The sequence below is a fragment of the Bos javanicus genome, chromosome 9 (assembly GCF_032452875.1).
Source record: "Bos javanicus breed banteng chromosome 9, ARS-OSU_banteng_1.0, whole genome shotgun sequence".
Taxonomy (NCBI): domain Eukaryota; kingdom Metazoa; phylum Chordata; class Mammalia; order Artiodactyla; family Bovidae; genus Bos; species Bos javanicus.
Window position 1 is genome coordinate 103,412,808 of NC_083876.1, and position 24,766 is coordinate 103,437,573.

The 24,766-nt window shown below is 49.5% G+C and overlaps 1 protein-coding gene across 7 annotated transcripts in view; it reads right to left on the minus strand.

Annotated features, from left to right (window-relative positions):
- The window catches only part of WDR27 (WD repeat domain 27), a 197,384-nt gene that overhangs the window by 100,444 nt on the left and 72,174 nt on the right, over positions 1-24,766 (minus strand). For 2 of the 7 annotated variants that reach the window (XM_061428597.1, XM_061428596.1), the window contains exon 25: positions 8,190-8,322. The exons of the other annotated variants lie outside the window; for them this stretch is intronic. In XM_061428597.1, coding sequence (XP_061284581.1) covers positions 8,190-8,322 — 133 coding nt within the window. The remainder of the gene's footprint in view (positions 1-8,189; positions 8,323-24,766) is intronic. 7 annotated transcript variants of the gene reach the window in all.

Here is a 24,766-nt window from a genome sequence, read left to right on the forward strand (position 1 = left end):
AGGCGGGAAAGGAGTGGACTTGGGGGCCAAGCCGCCCTGACCAGCCCCCCAGTCCCTGCCTCCTCTCCCCAGCTCTCGGCAAACTCAGGGTCAGGTCACACAGTGTGGCCCTCAGGAGGAGGAGGGCCTCCCTGTCATGCCTCAGGGGGTTGTGCAGCCAGTAGGCATTTTCTAGGGAGCCGCGGCTCGCAGATCCACAGGGCGTAGATTTACCAGACACGCAGCCCTAACCCAGAGTCATCCTGCTAAAAGTGCCACAGAGGTCAGGGCTGTCCTCCCAGCAAACAGCGGGAACCTCTGTACCAGGAGGCAGTGGTCACCTTGGTAACAGCAGCGGTCCAGGTCGCCTGCTTCTTTCTCCCGAGCGGCCCTGCGTGACCCTAGTGGCTGAGAGAGAGACTCAGCTCCCGAGCGGCCCTGCGTGATCCTAGTGGCTGAGAGAGAAACTCAGCCCAGGCCAGCCGCCCCGACGTTTTCCTGCCACTACACGAGGCAGGCGAGGCACAGCCCCCGTCCTCCGTGTGGCTTGGATTCCATGCAGAGGGGCAGCCAGGAAGAGCGTGGACATGAGCGCAGACTGTGAAATAGTAACAGGACCGAGGCCGAGGGCCAGGGCTCCGGGTCGGCGGTTGGAGGAGGGCTCTCTGCAGGTGTAACCGGGGAACTGGGGTCCTCGAGACAAGAAGCTGTTGATGGCAAATTCAGGGAAACCACTATAGTCGGGGAGAAAGTGAAAGTGAAGTCGCTCAGTCGTGTCAGACTCTTTGCGGCCCCATGGACTGTAGCTCACCAGGCTCCTCCGTCCATGGGATTCTCCAGGCAATAGTACTGGAGTGGGGTGCCATTTCCTTCTCCAAGGGATCTTCCCCACCCAGGGTTCGAATCCGGGTCTCCCACATTGCCGGCAGATGCTTTACCGTCTGAACCACCAGGGAAGTCGGGGAGAAAAGCAGGGCACAAATCCTGAAGCAGAACAGCTCTGAGTCGAACAGAGACATCTGGGGAGTGAGACATGCCTGCAGGGGTGGACCCTGGGCGAGGAGGAGGGTCCTGCAGCACAGGCCTCAGGTGGGCGCGGGGCCTCGCAGGACCCCGTCCCCTCCGGCAGAGGTAGGCACCGTCCCAGGAGGGCGTGGGGCAGGCAGGAGGGTGACACCCGCTGGTCCGTTTCAGGGACATGTCTGGCCACCGGTGAGAAGGGGCAAAGAGGGGCGTGGTCCAGGAGGGAGAACGGGGTCTGCAAGAAGGTGGGAGGAGCTAGCAGAAGAGTGGACGGATCTGACTGTGGGTCAAGACGTGGCCAGGGTGTGTAATCACACCTCAACAAAGCATGGGGCTGAACTCACGGCCAAGAGTCCTTATCTCCTGAGGATATTACTGCGTGGTGAGGTAGTCACAGCTGAGGCACACCCTGCCAGAGGCGTCCTTCGTGATAAATGGAGAGTATGCTGGGGTCGGGGGCTGAAACAAGATGAGTTTTAACTGTTGAAAACGGGAGGATGTGGAGATCCACTATGCACGGAACAGATGCTTGACCTTCTCCACAATAAGACATCTGCAAGGGAAAAGCACAGGGCAGGGCAGGCCTGCTGGCTGGGAACCACTCACCCACACGGGGCCCCACAGCCTCTCCAAGTGAGCCCTCTCTGCCTAGAACAGCGGGACACTTTTGAACAAAATGTACTCTTTTTAAGACACTTTCATCAGCAGAAAGGATCCACTTATTTGGCAATTTGGAAGTTCTTTGTTACACTGAGCTAAAAATAAATCTTTCTGAAACTTCCAACCCTGGGACCTGGTTCAGTAACGTGGGAACCGAGAAGCAAGGGGACTCTTCCTATGTGAAAACTATGAAGACTGAAGGGCAGCTGTCAGCTCAGACTGATCCTTCAAACCGTTCCCTAAAACCAAAAGATGTTTTCCTCATAAATAGTCCTTTTCCTATTCCTTCTCCCCTTTTTTTTTTCCCAAGTCCAGATGCCCTTAGCTTCCTTCTGGGCTTGGTCACTCAGTCGTGTCCAAGTCTTTGCGACCCCGTGGACTGTAGCCCACCAGGCTCCTCTGTCCATGGGATTTTCCAGGCAAGAGTACTGGAGTAGGGTGCCATTGCCTTCTCCGATTTCTATCATATGATCCCATTAAATTAAAAGTACAAAACTAATGGTTAGGCTTTGTACGTGAGCTTGTCCCCACCCATGCGTAAAGGCCAGGCCTGCACATCATTTGTCCACAGTTAATGGGACTAAGGACAGCAACTGACCCAATAAGAATACTCCATACGGACAGGAAGCGATAATTCAAAATATAAGTACTGTGGTCAGTTATGTTAGTACTGTCAGCGTTTCATGTTAATTCAAGTGCCCCAAGTACTGAACTTCTTTCTTGCCCTAAGAATCATAAACATTTGCTAGAATCCCTTTAACACACACATAAAAATCACATTAACGTGACGTTCATGGTGACGATGTTACAGGATTCAGCGTCTTTGCTCAAAATCCACAGCTGTTCATCTCAGCTCTCCCCACCCATGGGTATGTGTGGGAGGTGTGTGTGTGTGACAGGGGTGTGGGGTGTGACGGGGGTGTGGGTGCGTGTGACAGGGATGTGGGTGTGAGTGTGACGGGGGTGTGTGACAGGTGTGTGTGTGACAGGGATGTCAGTGTGTGTGATGGGGGTGTGGGTGTGAGTGTGATAGGCGTGTGGGTGTGTGATGGGGGTATGTGTGTGATGGGGGTGTTGGCGTGTGATGGGGGTGTGGGCGTGTGACAGGGGTGTGGGTGTGAGTGTGATGGGGGTGCGGGCGTGTGACGGGTGTGGGTGTGTGTGTGACAAGGATGTGGGTATGAGTGTGATGGGGGTGTGGGTATGAGTGACAGGTGTGTGCGACAGGGGTGTCACTGTGTGATGGGGATGTGGGTGGGTGTGTGACGGGGGTGTGGTGTGAGTGTGGCGGGGGTGTGGGTGTGAGTGTGGCGGGGTGTTGGTGTGAGTGTGACGGGTGTGTGTGTGTGTGACGGGGGTGTGGGTGTTTGTGTGACGGGGGTGTGACTGTGTGTGATGGGGATGTGTGTGTGTGTGTGTGATGGTGTGGGTGTGAGTGTGATGGGGTGTGCGTGTGTGTGTGACGGGGGTGTGTGTTTGTGACGGGTGTGTGTGTGTGACGGGGGTGTGGCTGTGTGTGTGACGGGGTGTGGCTCTGAGTGTGATGGGGGTGTGTGTGTGTGTGTGATGGGGGTGTGGGTGTGTGACGGGCGTGTGGGTGTGAGTGTGACGGGGGTGTGGGTGTGTGAGGATGTGTGTGTGTTTGCTCTAACCTCCCGAGTCCTCTCTGCCCCCAACTTTCTTGATCCCACTCACAACATTAGAGTTAAGGTTTTGGTTAGAAAATAAAAGGTGAACTACCAAAAAAGCTGAACAGATAACTTCTTAAAGATTAAAATGCTTCTGTTCACTTTATGGGCCAGTACAACTGTCTGTGCAGTATTTTCTGAATGCAATTTTATGTGAAGAAATGAAGTTGACATACAACTTCCTCACATCACCATGGATCCAGGCAGCAGCTCAACCTTGACCTGGTTCTCAGCCCTGCTGGCCCCATTAAAGTCACCTTAAAGAGCTGTTTCTTGGCAGGAATCCATTTAAACCATGAGTCCGTTTTTTAAGTATAACTTAGTTAAGACGAGATACGTCACGCCGACTGGCAGTGAACTCCTGTGCCTGTGGCCGTGTGCTGGAGGAGAGGCGCGTGGGTGCCAGGCCCTCATGTGTCCACCCGCTCAGCGGGGGCACTGGTGCCGGTCCACGTGGGCCCCAGGCCCTCACATGCCCACCCGCTCAGTGGGGGCACTGGGGTTGGTCCACACAGGAGCCACCTACAAGCCTTCCTCTGCCATCTTCTAACTGAAGCGTAGCCCAAAGCTCTAGTATTTTCTTCTTCATGCTCAGCTGTGGCGCCCACAGCACTGGTCACTTCAGGGAGCTGAGCTGGGAGGCGCAGCTACCAGTCAGGCAGCAGGTGGAGATGTGGGTCCCGGGAGGAAGCGTGTGGGGACGGTGCGAGTTACACCTGTGACCTGGGTACGCTCCCCAGCGGCAGGATATGGAGAACGTGTGGACGCGGGGGCAGGAAGAGCTGACCAACACACACATCACCATGGAAACACGTCCCATGGACACCAAGAGGAGGCGGCCCTGGGGGGTTGGAGGGAGCAGTGGTGAACACTGAGCCAGGCACATGCCTGAGATCACATGCGCCTCTCAGGGACACAGCGGGAGACGCGGCTGCTTCCAGCAGAACTCTAAGCTCAGGGCCAGTCCTGCAAGTCCCACATGGTGCTCCTTCTAGAGCACCCACAACTAGTGAGGGAGGCAATCCCTAGGCAGGTTGACAAGAAGTCCAGGGTCCCCAAAGAGGAGGAAAAAGGGGTCTGGGTTTCTTGAGGAGGAGATCAGATCAGATCAGTCGCTCAGTCATGTCCGACTCTTTACGACCCCATGAATCGCAGCACACCAGGCCTCCCTGTCCATCACAACTCCCAGAGTTCACTCAGACTCACGTCCATCGAGTCAGTGATGCCATCCAGCCATCTCATCCTCTGTCGTCCCCTTCTCCTCCTGCCCCCAATCCCTCCCAGCACCAGAGTCTTTTCCAGTGAGTCAACTCTTCACATGAGGTGGCCAAAGTACTGGAGTTTCAGCTTTAGCATCATTCCTTCCAAAGAAATTCCAGGGCTGATCTCCTTCAGAATGGACTGCTTGGATCTCCTTGCGGTCCAAGGGACTCTCAAGAGTCTTCTCCAACACCACAGTTCAAAAGCATCAATTCTTCAGCACTCAGCCTTCTTCACAGTCCAACTCTCACATCCATACAGGACCACTGGAAAAACCATAGCCTTGACTAGACGAACCTTTGTTGGCAAAGTAATGTCTCTGCTTTTGAATATGCTATCTAGGTTGGTCATAACTTTCCTTCCAAGGAGTAAGCGTCTTTTAATTTCATGGCTGCAGTCACCATCTGCAGTGATTTTGGAGCCCAAAAAATAAAGTCTGATACTGTTTCCACTGTTTCCCCATCTATTTCCCATGAAGTGATGGGACCGGACGCCATGATCTTTGTCTTCTGAACGTTGAGCTTTAAGCCAACTTTTTCACTCTCCACTTTCACTTTCATCAAGAGGCTTTTGAGTTCCTCTTCACTTTCTGCCATAAGGGTGGTGTCAGCTGCATATCTGAGGTTATTGATATTTCTCCTGGCAATCTTGATTCCAGCTTGTGTTTCTTCCAGTCCAGCATTTCTCATGATGTACTCTGCATATAAGTTAAATAAGCAGGATGACAATATACAGCCTTGACGTCCTCCTTTTCCTATTTGGAACCAGTCTGTTGTTCCATGTCCAGTTCTAACTGTTGCTTCCTGATCTGCATACAGATTTCTCAAGAGGCAGATCAGAAGGTCTGGTATTCCCATCTCTTTCAGAATTTTCCACAGTTTATTGTGATCCACACAGTCAAAGGCTTTGGCATAGTCAATAAAGCAGAAATAGATGTTTTTCGGGAACTCTCTTGCTTTTTCCATGATCCAGCGGATGTTGGCAATTTGATCTCTGGTTCCTCTGCCTTTTCTAAAACCAGCTGAGGAGGAGATAGGAGTCTGGAATTCTCAAGGAGGAGGAAAGGACAGACATCTTTTTTTTTCTCTACATTCCTTAGTCTTAGTCACATAAAACATTTTTTTCTTTAAGTCTGAAACTGGTGATTACACAAGAAACAACTCAGTGACAGTGCATCCTGCTTGAGGACAGTTTCTCCTTCCTGAAAACCTTCTGACTAATCCTGATATCTTAGAATGTATATTATGGGAGTGGGTCTGGTAGGATCTTTCTAGTGTTAAGTTCTAAGCCTGTTATCCTAAAATGTAAATTGTGGGAGTGGGTCTGGTGAAATTTTCACAAACTTGAGACATTCTTTTGATTTACTGTAATAATTAATTAAAAAGTATATAACTCCCTTGCTAACACTAGTGAGGGGCCACTCTCCATCCCCCGCCTCTGATGTCTGGGTCAGAAGCTCTCTCTGTCCCTTTTGATACTTTAATAAAACTCTGCTACACAAAAGCTCCCGAGTGATCAAGCCTGGTGCCTGGTCCCGAAGCTGCACCTTCCTCAGAGGTCACAAATCCCACACTGCTCACCGTCAGCTGTCACCAGCCTCACAGCCCGCACATCACGATGCTTTCACTCTTCCCCCCAGCCTCCAGAGGACAGAGGCCTTGTTTTATTTACTGATAAATTATCTAACTTCTATGCAGAGTACATCATGAGAAGTGCTGGGCTGGAAGAAGCACAAGCCGGAATCAAGATTGCTGGGAGCAATATCAATAACCTCAGATATGCAGATGACACCACCCTTATGGCAGAAAGTGAAGAAGAACTAAAAAGCCTCTTGATGAAAGTGAAAGAGGAGAATGAAAAGTTGGCTTAAAGCTCAACGTTCAGAAAACTAAGATCATGGCATCTGGTCCCATCACTTAATGGCAAATAGATGAAGAAACAGTGGAAACAGTGGCTGATTTTATTTTTCTGGGCTCCAGAATCACTGCAGATGATGACTGCAGCCATGAAATTAAAAGACGCTTACTCCTTGGAAGCAAAATTATGACCAACCTAGATAACATATTCAAAAGCAGAGACATTTCTTTGTCAACAAAGGTCCACCTAGTCAAGGCTATGGTTTTTCCAGTGGTCATGTATGGATGTGAGAGTTGGACTGTGAAGAAAGCTGAGAGCCGAAGAATTGATGCTTTTGAACTGTGGTGTTGGAGAAGACTCTTGAGAGCCCCTTGGACTGCAAGGAGATCCAACCAGTCCATCCTAAAGGAGATCAGTCCTGGGTATTCATTGGAAGGACTGATGCTGAAGCTGAAACTCCAATAGTTTGGCCACCCGATGCAAAGAACTGACTCATTGGAAAAGACCCTGACACTGGGAAAGATTGAAGGCAGGAGGAGAAGGGGATGACAGAGGATGAGATGGCTGGATGGCATCACCGACTCAATGGACATGAGTTTGAGCAATCTCCGGGAGTTGGTGATGGACAGGGAGGCCTGGCATGCTATGGTTCATGAGGTCACAAAGAGTCAGACACGACTGAGTGGCTGAACTGAAGAAAGTGAGACCTCACTGAAGTCCATTAAGACCTCGTCCCTTCTAGTTCAAACACATCCTACGAAACATGATGCGGCTTTGGGCCTCAGGGCCCTAGCACCTCCTCTCCGGCCAGAGCTTCACAGCAGTGGCCCTTTCCCTGTGAGCTCTGAGCACAGGGCTGTATGCACCCGTGTCTCCTCCACTCCTGAGAAGCTGGAGAAATGTCCAAACTCACATGGAACCCCTCCTCTTTGGGGATTTCACTGAGTTCCACTAAATCTTAAAAAGGAGACAGTAGGAGTGTTTTCTCAGATCAGCGAATGAAAGGGTTTTTTCCTTCATTAATTTTTTAATTTATTGGCATGTAGCTTGTTCACGGTGCTGTGTGAGTTTCAGGTGTACAGCACAAGGAGTCAGGATTACCCACACCCATCTGTCCTCTTCTCTTAGATATTTTTCCTAACTTTTTAAGCTGACTGGAGGAGGCTCTGTTCCTCGAGAGTGACTGCTCTAGGTGCTCACTGAAACATCTGCAAAAGGCGAGCTTTCAGGAGAGCACAGAGCCGGGTGCCGCCCCACCGGCCACTGGAGGAAGCAGGCTCTGCACGCTTGTGCAGTCTCCACTGTTTCTATGTGGGCACGAGTTACACAGGGCACGCACTGGACAGTTCTAGGGAAAATAAAACAGCCGTGCCCGGACCGGCATGGCCCTTCGCACTGTTGCGGAAGGTGCATGAGGACCCACCTTGTTGCGTGAGGCTACTCCATGGGGAACAAACCACGACAGCAGACATCTAAACCACAGGGCTCACAAGGCTCTAATCCTCCCCCTCACTAGTCAGCTACATGGCAGGCACCCTGCCTCCACTGCCCTCGTGTGTCTGTGCCCCCACCCCACCTTCATCTCCTGCACCCGCTCCCCTGCACCTGGCGGGTCTGTGCCCCCCAGCCCACCCCCACCTCCTGCACCCACTCCCCTGCACCTGGAGGGTCTGCACTCGAGCCCACCTCCAGCTCCTGGTGGGTCTGTGCCCCTCACCTCACCTCTACCTCCTGTGCCTGCCTCCTCCACCGACAATGTTCTGTCTCCAGCAGACCAAGTAAGCCCTTCTCTTTCTTGTACAAATGTCAGAAGGAAGTGCTGGTGCCAAACTCTCACTGAATCTTTATAATGTACCTTAGAATAGAAATTAGGAATTAATCTTACGGCATGAGCTCAGGCTATAGCGGTGTGCATCTGTAAGATATACCACACCTACCAGCTCACGTGGTGTTACAGTCACACATGGCAGGCTGGGGACGAGCCACAGAAGACCCTTCCCTTTACTGGTGCTTATGAAGCTTACAGTCAATAGAAAATGCTTGCTGTTTTAATAAAACACGAGTATCCAAAAATATTAGGGACGAATAGTCACAAAGGATGAGTAAATATAAGAAGTCGGAAAGGCATGAAAAGAGGGATCAGCTAGGCTATCATGGGGAGATTCTGGTTGTGGATGCAGGATTTCTCTTCAGAACCCTCTCTCAGCAGCTCTGTGACCCTGGGTCCATCTCAACCTCCCTTGTTTGTGTTTCTATAAGAAATGATGACACCTTTTAAGATGACTTTGAAGGCTAAATATTTACTTTATGTGAACACGATAACTTGCTTTGGAACCATGACTCTCAAGGTCAATCCTCCTAGAAGAAACAGCTCTTAGAGCTATCCCCATGAAGGTGGAGAGCAAGCCAGGGGGCGTTCCTGCTAGCGTGCGAGGGCTGGGTTAGGACCAGGGGGGAGGGAGCACGGCTGAGCTGCAGCCCAGGCTCCACACCAAGGCTGCTGCATGTTAGCCCTGTCGCCCAGCTCTTCTAGATGGGGGCGGGGTGTATTTTATCAAGAATGTAAACAAAGGAGAGTGTTCTCTGTGATCTCTCAAGTTCCTTCTAGCTCTAAAGCGCGACTATTCCAGTTCTGCTAAAATGGACCACGAGCAAACAGACTAACAAACGAGTCCGAATCCCTGAACCAGCAAAGAACCAAACCGCACAGGACGTGCCTTCCAATTTAAGGCAACTGTGGAAACTCGATTCCGAACTGCATTTCCAAGCTGAGTACTGTAGGCCCACAGTCCCCTCGGCCTCGAGATCTGGAAGAACTTAGTGGCTTGGCAGGACGGCGTGGCAGCTGGGCACGGAGGCACACAGCCTCTGAATGGAAAAGCTGACGGCTGTGCAGACTGGGGGTCCAGTAACCCAGATCCCCCTCTGCTCCAGGGCTGTGGGGAAGAGCCGCGCCCGCAGCCGTGTGCAGAGCCCGACCTGCCAAGTCAGAGGCCCTGCTTTCCTCCGCTCGTGTTCCTGTGTCCTTCCTGAGAAAGCGCAGGCTTAGACGCTGCACCAGCACAGGTGTGAGCAAACAAAAACACCAACGCAGCGAACCCTTAGACAAAAATAAACACCTGAGGATACCAGGTCTCCAACTTCTGAAGCCACGAAACAGCCGTTCCGTGTGCAGCCCCTTTGCCATCTCACTCCGGGGCGGCAGGACCAGTGGCCTTTGACTGATTCATGGGCAACACTGGAAGTGGCCCCTCCTTCTAAGCTGGTCTGGGCTTATACGAAAGTCTACATTTAAAAAAAAAAAAAAAAAAGAAAGTCTACATTTTACACATAAACTCACTCTATGTTTCTGCCGATTCATCACTTTAAATGCCTGCAGAGCAGACCAGAGCCCAGCTAAGTGTCCTGGACCCTGGGTCTCTTATGTGCATTTCTGCTCCCATGGGAGGGAATCGCCCTCAGGGGAGACTGGGACTCCTGGGGCCCAGTGAGCACAGTAGTCAGCAGTGATGATGGGATCATGACACGCATGTGTGCACACACACATGAACACGCACACATACACACATGCACATACACACCCATGATTCACTCCCCAGGAGACACTGAGCCTCTACTCTGCTGGTGATGGGTCTGACTCTCAGGCATAAAAACGAAAGTGAAGAAGAAAAACCATCCTCCCGAGGAACGGAAATTCCAGTGGAGAAGCTGACACATGAACTGATAATTTAAGAATGTAACGCTCCGGGTGCCGTTCACTGCTGTGCTGGGTTCAGCCGCTCACCATGCCCGACTCTCCGACCCCATGGACCCCACCAGGCAAGGATACCGGAGTGGGCTGCCATGTCCTACTCCAGTGTGGTCTTTACATCAGCATCTAAAACTGTTACCAAAAGGCCGAGATCTGAAGCTGACTATTTCAGGGGAAGGTCAGAGAAGACAGCGTTGGAAGGAGGCCCCACGCTGAGCAGGGGTCTGACTGAGGACCACACGGAGCGCAGCACTGGTGCGGGGCCGGCTGGGACCCCGTGAACGGTGTGGGCGAGGGCTGGGAAGTGGGCCGGCTAAGACCTTGTGGGACAACATCCTGGAGGCTGTGCCGAGGACTTGCATTTACAGTTTCATTCATGCTATCTCACCAAAATCCTACAGGGAGAATTATACAGCAGATAAGCAAAATGGTGACCATGAGGTCACATAAGGTCAATTACAGTGTTATAGTGAGCATTTTCCAGAATACTATTGAGCCTTCAGCTTTATAGTGGAGTCACAAGCAGTCGAACATTTCAGACATGTTATCAGGCACGTCCAGAACTTTTGCCATACACATGGTCACCACAAGGGTTTTCAGTGCGTGACTAATTGGCATTAAACCAATCACACAGGAAAGCTTAGCGAGCTGGTGACCGTCTGTCTGGCTCTCTGCTTTGCTTCTCCATCGACACACTGCCTTGTTTTCATATGACACAAGCCAAAGCCCTCGTAACGGTCTACACCGTGCCAAGCAGACGGAGCAGCCCTAAGACAGTGGATGATGACTATGCACGTCAGCCGGACGGAAAACAGGGGGGTAAAACTACCGGAAGCGAGAGTGCAAAGCCGCACTGCATCCTCTACCAGACAACGTAACACTTCAGTCTGCAAATCCTCTGTTGATCTGAAGGGGCAGAGTTGTCACGGGGATGTGTGACAAGTGACAATGAACCAAGAGCGCACAGCAGGGCTCAGGTACAAACAACGTCCCAGTACCGGGAACCTGATATCCCTCTTGATAGAGAGAACACTAGCAAAAAAGGAAAACGTGTAACGCTGAATGAGGAGCAAAAAAAGTATAAACTACTACACAGGAAATGCGTGGAAGGCAACCACAAAATTTACACAAAATTTACGATCATTTACACATGATCGTCATGACTCTACATGCATTTTAAATTATTCAAATATTTTGTATGTCACAATAAAAGCTTTTTATTTTTTGTTATTCATTTCACATTATGTGCTTTTAAATGTAACTTTTAATTTTTGGTTATTTAATCTTTTATGGCAAAACTGCCTTATAGCCAATTAGGTATGCAAAATGCTTGCAGCAAAAACACTAACAGCAAAGATACTTACGGCATAAGTTAGCAGAACCGTCAACGGGAGACTATGGTGTAACATGTACAGATGTCTTTTCAGTGCTCCCAGAAACCTTAATATCTATAAAAATCCTTCTAACTTCATAGTGTTCCATGATTTCTTAGAACTGTGAGTACTGAGTAAATTATGTCATCATATCTCCCCACATGATTTAGTGCTTTCTGGGTTCAAACTAGCAAGTGTGACCTGTGTTTCTTCAGAAATTGGTCTAAATCCAACATTTGTCTGGACTTTCCATTTCCTAGCAATGGCTTCCGGATATAAGATGCCTTCCTCACTGGAGCACTCTGTGTCAGGTCTGCTGATGGGTGACCTCGGAGCATGCCTGCATTTAGAACTTCCTCTCTGCTTTCCCATCAGGTCTGTGCACTGTGCCCCACAGCGGCTGGGGCAGCGCTGATTTCACGCAGGTAATGGCGCCTGTGCCGTCTCTGGCCAGGCTGCAGATGGAGCTGGGCATCTAGACCACTGAGCTCAACATCAGCCCTGGGTCCAGGTTCCAGTGGGTTCTTGCTATTGAGTGATGGATGTGGGCCTTCCTAGAAAAGTGGGTAGAAGTCAGGGGCTGCAACCTCGAGCTTGGACAGCCAAGTGCTGGCGGTCCCCCAGGAGGACACTGCACGTGGGGTCAGCCTGTGTACCCCCATCTAGGTCACTTAACACAGAAGCTCCCAGAATGGGCTCTGACACGCATCCTGATGTTCCAGTGGGAAATTCAAATGTCCAGCCTCCTGATGGACCTATGGAAACAGCACATGTGGGACAGGACACAAACATCCCTACTTTCTTAGAAACTCTCTAGGCTTTCGTGAAAGTACACCCGTGTACTGTGCACAACTCTCCAAGCCAAGTTCCTGCTGCTCAGCTAAAACAGACTCCGCACCTCTCCAGAGCACAAGAGCCATAAATCTATAGCAAAACAGACTTCAGCTGACTGACGTTGGCAACTTGAGCCCTGGAGTAAATTCTGCTACTAACGGTTCAAACTGGAAATCCTCTGTCTCGTGCTATGGAACACGGCGCCCTCTCTATGTGGCTGTTACAGCCTCACCCACTCGGGTGGTTTCCAGCACAAACAACAGCTCCTACCAGGTTCAGAGGTTCAGCTTCCTTCCTCTTCTGTTGAAGAAATTCTGTCAGAAACCTTGAGGTCAACACCTTATTTGTTTCATCTTGGTAAATAATCACCTGGACAGGTTACGCCTACACTACACTGAAAGATCGAGTTGAGGTCCTTTTTCTGGCCGTCACAGAAAATTGCTTGAATATTAAAATAGATGACGTGACAGCAGCAGGCTTCCTACTCCTCACGGCTGCACGACATTTAAGTTTACGGTTTGGCTGTTGACTTTGCTAAGATCTGCAGAACATTTTCCAAAAGGGAGATACTGTAGATTTTTTAGAAGTGAAATTAACTTTTATGATGTGGGCATGATGAGAAAGTCAGGAAGTCTCTGGGAATAAAATACTCTTCAGAACCAGAGCACTGTATAGGAAAACACATGTTTGAAAGCACTTGACGCCTAAAAACAAAAAGCATTAATGCCACATTCACAGAATATGCACTGCCTCTCATAGAATGGAGACAAGCAGCTCTTCTGCAGTCTTGATGCAGAGCGCATCTCCAGTCAGAGGATCTGTGATGGAGAACACGCTGCTGGTCCACAGGTCTCTGTGAGTGAGAGGTGGCCTCCCCTCTTGTCCTGTGCGTTTCAGACCCCGTTTCTCCTGGGAGCCTTCCCATGCTCACAGGGTACTTAGGACCCCTCTCCTGCTCTTACACAGCTCCTCGGGTGTGCGGTGTGGGCACAGAGCTCCAGAAGGTGGGACCTGAAGTCAGCTCAACGCAAAACAAACCTTAGCATAACTACTCGCAAACCACATGGGTTTGTTCAAGTATGCTAACTTCTTCATGCCCCAGTTTCCCCATCTGTAATATGAGGATAATCAAGTACCCACTTCTCCAGGATGTGATGATCAAACAAATATTTATTAGTAAATATCACTTCAGTTCAGTTCAGTTCAGTCACTCAGTCGTGTCTGACTCTTTGTGACCCCGTGAATCACAGCACACCAGGCCTCCCTGTCCATCACCAACTCCTGGAGTTTACTCAAACTGATGTCCATCAAGTCGGTGATGCCATCCAGCCATCTCATCCTCTGTTGTCCCCTTCTCCTCCTGCCCCCAATTCCTCCCAACATCAGGGTCTTTTCCAATGAGTCAGTTCTTCGCATCAGGTGGCCAAACTATTGGGAGTTTCAGCTTTAGCATCAGTCCTTCCAATGAACACCTAGGACTCATCTCCTTTAGGATGGATTAGTTAGATCTCCTTGCAGTCAAAGGGGCTCTCAAGAGTCTTCTCCAACACCACAGTTCAAAAGCATCAATTCTTTGGCTCTCAGCTTTCTTCACAGTCCAATTCTCACATCCATACATGACCACTGGAAAAACCATAGCCTTGACTAGACGGACCTTTGTTGGCAAAGTAATGTCTCTGCTTTTGAATATGCTATCTAGGTTGGTCATAACTTTCCTTCCAAGGAGTAAGCATCTTTTAATTTCATGGCTGCAATCACCATCTGCAGTGATTCTGGAGCCCCCCAAAATAAAATCAGCCACTGTTTCCACCGTTTCCCCATCGATTTCCCATGAAGTGATGGGACCAGATGCCATGATCTTAGTTTTCTGAATGTTGAGCTTTAAGCCAACTTTTTCACTCTCCTCTTTCAGTTTCATCAAGAGGCTTTTTAGTTCCTCTTCACTTTCTGCCATAAGGATGGTGTCATCTGCATATCTGAGATTATTTCTCCCGGCAATCTTGATTCCAGCTTGTGCTTCTTCCAGCCCAGCATTTCTTATCATGTACTTAGAATAGTGATATTCAGTTCAGTTCAGTTCAGTTCAGTCACTCAGTCGTGTCCGACTCTTTGCGACCCCATGAATCGCAGCACGCCAGGCCTCCCTGTCCATCACAAACTCCCGGAGTTCACCCAGACTCACGTCCATTGAGTCAGTGATGCCATCCAGCCATCTCATCCTCTGTCGTCCCCTTCTCCTCCTGCCCCCAATCCCTCCCAGCATCAGAGTCTTTTCCAATGAGTCAACTCTTCACATGAGGTGGCCAAAGTACTGGAGTTTCAGCTTTAGCATCATTCCTTCCAAAGAAATCCCAGGGCTGATCTCCTTCAGAATGGACTGGTGGAATCTCCTTGCAGTCCAAGGGACTCTCAAGAGTCTTCTCCAACACCACAGTTCAAAAGCATCAGTTCTTCATCGCTCAACCTTCTTCACAGTCCAACTCTCACATCCATACACGACCACCGGAAAAACCATAGCCTTGACTAGACGAACCTTTGTTGGCAAAGTAATGTCTCTGCTTTTAAATATGCTATCTAGGTTGGTCATAACTTTCCTTCCAAGGAGTAAGCATCTTTTAATTTCATGGCTGCAGTCACCATCTGCAGTGATTTTGGAGCCCCCCAAAATAAAGTTTGACACTGTTTCCACTGTTTCCCCATCTATTTGCCATGCAGTGATAGGACCAGATGCCATGAGCTTCGTTTTCTGAATGATATTACACAGTACATATTAATATCTAATGAATAAAAGAAAATTTCTAAATTGAACTCAAACCATTTTGTCTTTGGCTACAAATATGAAACTACGTTTGGGTATGTGGCCAGGAAGAGAAACTCTAAATGGGACTCATTTATTTAACACAGTGTACATGGAGGCTGGCAGCAACTTGACACAAAACTCAAGTGGCATCAGAGGCAAAATCAAAACTGAGAGTTGATGCCTCTTGAGTTTGAATCCAGATGAGGATGGGCTCAGTACTGGCTCTGCCACACTTTGGGTATCAGACCTTGGTCAACAGACCCCTATACTCCTCAGTGACCTATCCAGTACATACAGTAATCATTAAGATCAGTTTACTATATAATGTATATAATTATATGTGGGTATAATGTAAAGAAAGTAAAGAATATATATCCACATACATACAAAAGAAAAAACACACAGGGAATTCCCTGGTGGTCCAGTGGCTAAGACGCCACAATTCCACTGCAGGAGGCATGGGTTCAATTCCTGGTCAGGGAACAAGATCCCACATGCCACATGGCAAAAAATAACAATAAAATAAAGATAATATTTAAAAATACCATACACACATGTGCACCTGCACACAGAATTCAACATTGTAATAACCCTCTTAGCTGTTCTAGAATCACAGAGATTATATAATTCAACAACCTAATTTTAGAGATAAGAAAATCAAGTCTCAAGAGGTTTAGTGAAGAACTGCATGGCAAATATTTAAGATTTTACTGTTATTGTTTAAACCTGCTTAGGAGATAATGTTTGAACAAAACTGCTAATAATGTAATGTGAATTTATAGCATATTGAAAAGTGAAGCACATCATTATCAGAGATTAAAGACCTGGAGAGGAGAGTGGAGATGCACTCACAAATATCTACAGGGTTTTTACTACAGATAAAAGGCTTCCCTGGTGGCACAGACAGTAAAGAATTCACCTGCAATGCATGATACTCAGGTTCGATTCCTGGGCCAGGAAGATCCCCTGGAAAAGGGAATGTTAACCCACTCCAATATTCTTGCCTGGATAATCCCATGGACAGAGGAGCCGAGTGGGCTACAGTTCATGCAGTCACAAAGAGTCAGACATGATTGAATGACTAACACGTTCAGTTTTCATAGATAAAGTGGGATAATATAACCTAAAGGCATGCTGGCATAATTTAAAGTATACACTTCAAAACTTAAAGCAACTTCAGATCTCTAAAACAGCATGTTATAGCTAGAATCCAGAAAAAGTTACAAAACAGAAGTACAAAAAAAAATCCAACTGAGCCAAAAGAAGACAGGAAAAGAAAAAGAGCATATGGACAAATGGAAAACAAATAAACAAGGTGAAAGTCTTAAACATAATCATATCAACAATCACATTAAATGTAAATGGTCTGAATACACCAATTAAACAACAGAGAACATCAGATTGGATAAGATAAAGCTGAATATCACTTATAAGAAACATACTTTCACTATAAAGACCAAGCAAGTTGAAGGAAAAAATGAAGATATACTATTGTTATGCCAATCAAAAAGCTGGAGTGGCCATATTAATATCAAGTATATTTCAAAGAAAATAAAGAAAAAGACACCATTTCATAATAGTAAAGGGATCTAACCATCAAAACGACATAACAATCCCAAACCTGATACAGGACCTTCAAAACACATAAAGCAAAAGCTGACAGCATTACAAGGAAAGAGAGTCTCTTAGGGGAGGGGCCTCGGAGAGAGTCCCTTACTCAGGGTCATTGAGTCTTCAATGCCACTTTCAGTGTTGATAGAACACGGAGACCATTATTATGTATACAGACGATCTGAAGAATGCTTTTGCCCGTTTGTCTTAGTTCATACTTATAGAAGGCTCCAGACTACCCATTGTTTTCAAGTGAACACAGAACATGAAACAAAGTTAATTAAATTCAAATCATGCAAAAAATGTTTTGTAACCAAGTGGAATTAAATTAGAGATCAATAAAGATCTTGGGAAAGGTCCCAAGGGTTTGCAAGCAGAACACACTTTTAGATGATCCAGTGAAGAACCAGCAAAGAAACCAAAAAGGAAATTTGGAGGTCTTCTGGACTAAAGGAACATGAAGGGGGGAGTCCATTTTCTCCACACCCTCCCCACCGTTTATTGTTTGTAGACTTTCTGATGATGGCCATTCTGACCGATGTGACAGAATAACTCATTGTGGTTTTGATTTGCATTTCTCTAATAATGTGTGATGTTGAGCATCTTTACATATGTTTATTAATCATCTGTATGTCTTCTTTGGAGAAATGTCTGTTTGTCCTCCAATTAAAATAAATAACTGAAAAAATCAGGGCGGAGTGCGACTAAGAAGCAGTGCAAGGAGGGGATTCATGGCCCTGAGCTCCTACCCTGGGGGCCCTTCTGAACATGAAGAGCACTGGCATATGGCAGCACCACCAGGGAAACCCGGAGTCTGCACTCCTGTTATGTCTTGGCACAGGGGTCTCACAGTCCAGGGGGAGAAAGGCTGTGATTGAAGAGGTTGAGGGGCAGGGGTGGGGGAGGGAGGGGCAGGGGTGGAGGAGGGAGGGGCAGGGGTGGAGGAGGGAGGGGCAGGGGTGGAGGAGGGAGGGGCAGGGGTGGGGTGGGGTCTGCTGCAGAATGGAAGACCAGGGGAGGGGAAGGTGGGTAAGCAGTGTCTGTAAAACCTACTACAAGTCAGCAGGGGGCAGAGGGGACGGGTTATGTTAAACAGTAAGTAGACGAGGTGGGGGTGGAGATCCAGGACACAGGCTGCCAGTGGGTGGCGGTCAGACGGTCAAACAAGGGAGGACACACAGGGCAGGCCCCGGGAACAAGGAACACCCGACCTGGAGGTGTAACGTGGAGCTGGAAATGGAACCTGGGTCTAAAGGAGAGGAGATGGGTGTCTGCAGAAGCCCAGACGCAGAGGTTCAAGGTGAGGAAAAGGACGCTGCACTCAGAGGCTGTGTGCAGACGGAGAAAGGACGGACCTATGGCGGCCCCTGAGAAACCCTGCCCCAGAAGGCAGGCTCCGCCCTGAGAGTCTCACACCTCCTGGCCCCCAGCACCCCCAGGACCCCCACGACACTAGACTAGACTTTGACTAAATCGGCTCACTGCTCCTGCAATGAGTGAACATCCAGTGTGGAGAATCACTCACTCAAAGAGGAAAAGGAGCCAATTTTCAAAAAAGAAAAATGTTGAAAAGTGACAGTGAAACCCTGCGCGAGCAGCTGCGGTGGTCCAGGTCTGCCAGGAGCGAGCATTTCTGACGAAACCAGACGAAACTGGCCTCGACAGCCTCTGCTGTTGCTGCCCTGCTGCGACAGTGCCTCTGCTGCCCTCAGTCCACCTCCAAGCACACGGTGCTTCCTACTCAGTGCCGAGCTTCATTTCGTTCCAAATGTTGTAATCAAGGGCAAAAGGAGTCTGTGAGCCTCTGTTTTCTCACAAGAGACAAAGAGACAGGAGAAACGGTTCAAACAGACATGGCAGCAAAAGTCTTCTCTCCGCCAACATAATTTTTAGAGAATAAGGTTAATCAAAATAGAATTCTTTCGCTTATTTTAAAAGTTAAAATGCAAACCGTGAAAATAATGAAACTTATTTCCCAAGTTCACAGGCTGCCTTGACTTTCTGATCCTGACAGCAGGAGGGCTGCAGGAAGCTTTAAAATGAAGGCTCAGCATTTCTGGGGCTTCTCAGAAGAGCCAGATGGGCACCCAAAGTGCATCTACAGGACACGAGTTAACCTTCCCGACCGAAGAGCAGCATCCCTTGTGAGGACTGTGCTTTCGGCCCCAGGAGGCCCTTCCAGCCTCACTGCATCACCCTTTGGGGGTGACATGCCCCTGTCCTGTGAAACCTGTGGGCTCCACAGCAGGTGCCCGACACCCACATGGCAGGTGGCGGCCGCCTGTCTGGCTCAGGGTACACCACCCACAGCAAGGGCACTGCTGTCAGACGCAGTCCAGGCAGCCGCACACCTGAGCTTCCGTCTGACTGCAGCATGAGGGCTCAGCTGGAGCCCACCTGGCTGGTGCAAGGCCCTGACCAGACTCTCCCAGCTTCTGGAAAGTTCTCTGGCCCCTGCCTCCCAGCCTGTTGTCACCTGGCTTTGGCCAGTGTGCTAGCCTAGCTTGGGCACTGCCGCCATCCTGTGAGCTCTTGAAATAGTTCCAGTAAATGAACAGATCCACCTGGGGTCGCTTAAGTCAGCAGCACAAGGCCACTGCTCAGAGCCGAGGCTGTGGACACCCAGGTGCCCGACAGGTGGGAGGACACGCGCTGTCCACCGCTGTCCACGCCCAAGGACAACCTCGGAGCCTCTCGAGTCACAGCAGAGTCCCCACTCCCACCTCGAACCTGGCAGGTCTGGGTACTTTCTGACTAAAGTCAGACACAGGAAGCGACAGCAGTCTGTCAAAACCACACCCCCCCCCCAAAAAAAAAAAAAAAAACCCAGAAAAGAGAGCCATTCTCTGGGACGCTGCTTTGCTGGAAGGCACGATCCTGGAGAGTCACTACAGTTAGAAAAATTACAGCCAATGTGTCAGCCGGGTTCACTGTACCCTGTGAAGTTCCAGAAGACCGAGGTCTGGGAGACGGACCCTCACGTTACTTGAATTGCTACTTTTGGACTGACATACCTTGCCTGCTGGCAGCTGAGAACTGACAGCGAAACGCAGGCCGAGACGTTAGTTCCATTTTACGTGTCTTTGCTTGGACTTTCAGGCCAACTGCTACATGCAGAGGCTAACTTTGGTTGGTAAAATTTTAAAACAAGATGAAGTTTTATCCTAAATCAACAGTCAGAAGACTGAAGGTTAATACTGATTCCCCACAACATTCAAAATTAGAAACACCTCGGGAAATTGACTCTATTCCAGGTAAGACAGAATGCTGCCTGCCCTGATCTATGACTTGGTTGATATTTTAAGAGGATCCTAAAGTCCCAGCTACCAAGAACACCTCCCCCAGATGTCAAGCAATCGTATGCACATGGGGGCTGCCTTCCTCCCTAACCCCTGCTGCTTCGGATGCAGACCTGCCCACCACGCGGATGCCAGCGGGGCTGGGAGCACCCCAAGGCCCTCTCTCCACCTGGGATCAGCCTGCTGCTAAAAAGCTGCGTCCTAAGAAAGGGGTTTTGTACACCAGGCAGCAGTTTCTCATCAGCTGACTTTATAAGTCCAATTCTTACTTTTCATTATCAAGTTTCTTCTTCAATGGCTCAGGTTTTGTCTGTGAACCATTCTGTATCAGAAGGAAGCCTTTGATCAGTTACGTAACAAAGAAAGAAGCATTTGTGGTGAACACACAACAGCACCACTCACCAAGCCCTGTTCTTGATTTCTGGAAATCCTCGGGTTAATTCTAAGAGACAGCGGTGAGGCCCTCAACCATTTTCTCCAGCGTGGGGGCCCCAGAGGAGGGCAGGGGTCAAGTCACCCGCAGGCCAGCAGCCCCGGCACCCCCTCAAAGCCACGGAGAGCAGGTGTGTCCGCGTAGACCCAGACCAGACATTCACGGTGTTCTTGCCCCCAAAACATGCTGCTGCGTTCGAAGAAAAGGCAGAGAACTATTTTGACGGAGACCACGGATAACTTCTCACCGAGGCCGCTGTGAGGCTGCTGCGACGTTTGAACCGCCAGGAGGGCAACCTCACGCACCCGGCGCGCGCCACGCACGCGCCACGCACGCGCCACGCACGCGCCACGCACGCGCCACGCACGCGCCACGCACGCGCCACGTCCTGGGGGCGGAGCTCCGTCTGGGAGCCCCCTCCTCCTCAGGCGGCGAGACAGGTACGCCTGGCCCAGAAAGTGAGCATGCCGTGACGAGGCCTCGACGGCAGGCCCCAGCCTAGCTGAGTTTACCTCAAATGGCTGTACTGTACCGTGATTATCACACAAGGCACGCGACGTCTGCGCCCAAGGTCCTCACAGAGAAAAACAGAAACACAGCACTCTCACCATGCACTGTCCTGGGGCTTTAGATCCCCTCCTGGAGCCAACCAAGTGCCCAGCACAGAGCCTGGCGTTTAACAAGCAGTTGAGGCAGGAGGGTAAATCAGGAGCTTGGGATGAACAAACACACACACGACCTGATGTAAGGCAGATAACCAACAAGGACCTGCTGTACTGCACAGGAACTCTGCTCAACACTCTACTACTACTACTACTAAGTCGCGTCAGTCGTGTCCGACTCTGTGCGACCCCACAGACGGCAGCCCACCAGGCTCCCCCGTCCCTGGGATTCTCCAGGCAAGAACACTGGAGTGGGTTGCCATTGCCTTCTCTGCTCAACACTCTCTGCTCACCTACATGAGAGAAGAATCTAAAAAAGAATGAAAATATCTATCTGTATAACTGAAGCAAACAGGAACTAAACAGCCTATTGATGAGGATGAAAGAGGAGGGTTTAAAAGCTGGCTTGAAACTCAACATTCAAAAAACTAAGATCAACTAAGATCATGGCCTCCAGTCCCATCACTTCATGACATACAGATGGGGGAAAAGTGGAAACAGTGACAGATTTTATTTTCTAGGGCTCCAAAATCATGGCAGACAGTGACCACAGCCATGAAATTAAAAGATGCTTGCTCCTTGGGAAAAAAACTACGACAAACCTAGACAGCATATTAAAAAGCACAGACATTACTTTGCAGGCAAAGGTCCATATGGTCAAAGCTATGGTTTTTCCAGTAGGCATGTATAGATGTGATAGTTGGACCATAAAGAAGACTAAGCACTAATAACTGATGCTTTTGAACTGTGGTGTTGGAGAAGACTCTTGAGAGTCCCTTGGACTGCAAGGAGATGAAACCAGTCAATCTTAAAGGAAATCAACCCTGAATATTCATTGGAAGGACTGATTCTGTAGCTCCAATATTTTGGCCACCTGATGAGAATAATTGACTCATTGGAAAAGACCCTGATGCTGGGGAAAACTGAAGGTGGGCAGAGAAGGGGATGACAGAGGATGAGATGGTTGGATGGCATCACTGACTCAATGGATATGAATCTGAGAAAACTCTTGGAGATAGTTAAGGACAGGGAAGCCTGGTGTACTACAGTCTCAGTTCAGTTCAGTCACTCAGTCAGTCTGACTGTGACCCCATGGACTCTAGCCCGCCAGGCACCTCTCTCCATGGGGATTCTCCAGGCAAGAATATTGGAGTGGGTTGCCATTCCCTCCTCCTGGGGATCTTCCCAACACAGGGATTGAACCCAGGTCCTCCACATTGCAGGAGGATTCTTTACCATCTGAGCCACAAGGGAAATCCAAGAATACTGGAGTGGGTAGCCTATCCCCTTCTCCAGGGGATCTTCTTGACCCAGGAATCAAACAAGGGTCTCCTGCATTGCAGGCAGATTCTTTACCAGCTGAGCTACCAGGGAAGCCCCAAATCAACTATACTTCAATACTTTTTTAAAAAGCAGTTGATAAATATCACGGTTACAAGATTTACCAGCTGGTCCTTGTCCTAACAGCTTCCTATTGCCTCTATCCACTTTAGAGAGTGGCATCTAAGAAGCAAAATGAAAATGGAGAAATGCTTTTTTTAAAAAAAAGGTCATCAGATTTCCGTTTGGAGAGTTCAGGAGAAACATCTCAGCCACAGTCTGCGTGTTAATACAGTGTGGACACTCAAAACTGGGAGCTCCAATGACAAAATAATATTGAATACGCTTGGTTTTACTGCAAATCTTGAAAAAAGGCCCACAGTGGCCCAGGCAGAGGGGAGGCAGTTGGCATGGACATGAGGCATTTCGCTGGGCTCCTTCCTGGCCCCCAGACACAGCAGGAACCAGGGGAACTGGGAGAGGCTGGGACAGGGCTTCACATGGGCGGGCTCGGATCTGGCCGCTCTGCAGCCCAGGGGCATCTGGAAACGTTGGCACTGCTGGGGCTCCCAGCATCAGTGGGAAGGGACCAGGCATGTGACTGTGGCTGCGAGTGGACAGTTGTGCACGTTTTGGGACAGTGACCTGAGGAACCGTTCGAAGGCATTTTCCTACAGAACAAGAAGTCCAGGTGCAGGAGCTACGGCCCAGCACCCTGACAAGACCGTCTCTGTGGGAGGACAGGGCAGGTTTGTATCCCATGGGAGGACAGCACAGATTTCTATCTCAGTACCAAGAGCATATGAACTTTAGAGTATCAATTAGGAATGAGGAGATGTGTTAGGTTCTCCAGAGAAACAGAACCGGCAGGACAGATAAGGACACGCTATAATGAGATTTATTACAGGAGGTGGCCCATGGAGGCTGAGAGAGCCAGGATGGCTGGAGGGGTCACTCTGTCCAGCCTGAGGGCCAGGGGGGCTGATGTCCAAGGCAGGAGGAGATGGACACCCCATTCAAGCAAAGGGAGGAATTCACCCTTCCTTCCACTGGTTCCAGGCCCTGGGCAGTGGGGTGAGGCCACCATGGTGGGAGGGTAGTCCTTCACTTCACCAGCACAGATGCCCCTCTCCTTGGAGACCCTCCCAGATACGCACAGAAACAGTGCTTCACCAGGCATCTGGCCTCCCTCACCAGTCACAAGGACATAAAATTAATTATCACAGGAGCTGTCCTTAAGCTCTTCCTAAATATATAGTTTTACTTCTATGGCGACTTCTGGAAGTTGGCACAGAAATAAAAATGGAATAAAATGGAATCAGCTCAGAACCCCAAATGCCCTCCCCCCAACACTCTCCAACCAAAAATGAAAATTATAACATCACAAACAAGCACCAGCCACAGACATTCGACTGCAAAAATCTGGAAGATATTTTCTGTAACCACAAGACTAAAGGATATAGATTGAGAAACAAATGGCGTAAACACGCACCACCCTCTGAAACAATGAGATTGTACCAGGCAGGACGAAGTCCCGGGCAGCCCGCAGCCCCGTGAGCCGCACAGGCGCCCCAGCTTGGAAACGCAGGACACGGGGCGGCCGCTGTATTCTCAGGGCCGTCTCCCGACCAGGACCTCGCTTCGCACGTCAGTGTGAGGCTGCAACTCCATCAGTAAACGGGTAGCTTGACAAAGACAAGACAGCAATGGGCCCGGCTGATCCAGGAGCCATCAACATACAAATTACGGGGAGGGGGAGCAGCGCGCAGAGAACAAGGCAGCCCTGCACAGACCGGAAGCGCAAATGCACCCAGCCCGCGGAAATCGGAAATCGGTAGGCCCGAGACCATGGAAAACCCGTCCTCAGGACGCGGAACAAGAACAGAGGGCCGGAAATGACTGCTTTCTCTTTTCCAGGAAAACAAAGTCAAGACGGCTGAGAGACGGAGAGGACTGGAGGAACAGGGCGGGATGATTTCAGCATTCCTTGTGAACTGATGATCTGCGGTAGCTGACGGGGAATGAACTGTGCCGTTCAATATTTATGCTTTGCTGCTTCATTTAGGATTTCGAGTCTTACCAAAAAGTGAAGCTGAGAGAAAACACAGTTGTTTCCTGTCGGGTCCCACATATGCAAACACGTCTGTGTGGGACATGGCCCCGTGCTGTGCTCAGCCACTCAGCCGTGTCCCATCTCTTCGCAACCCCATGGACTG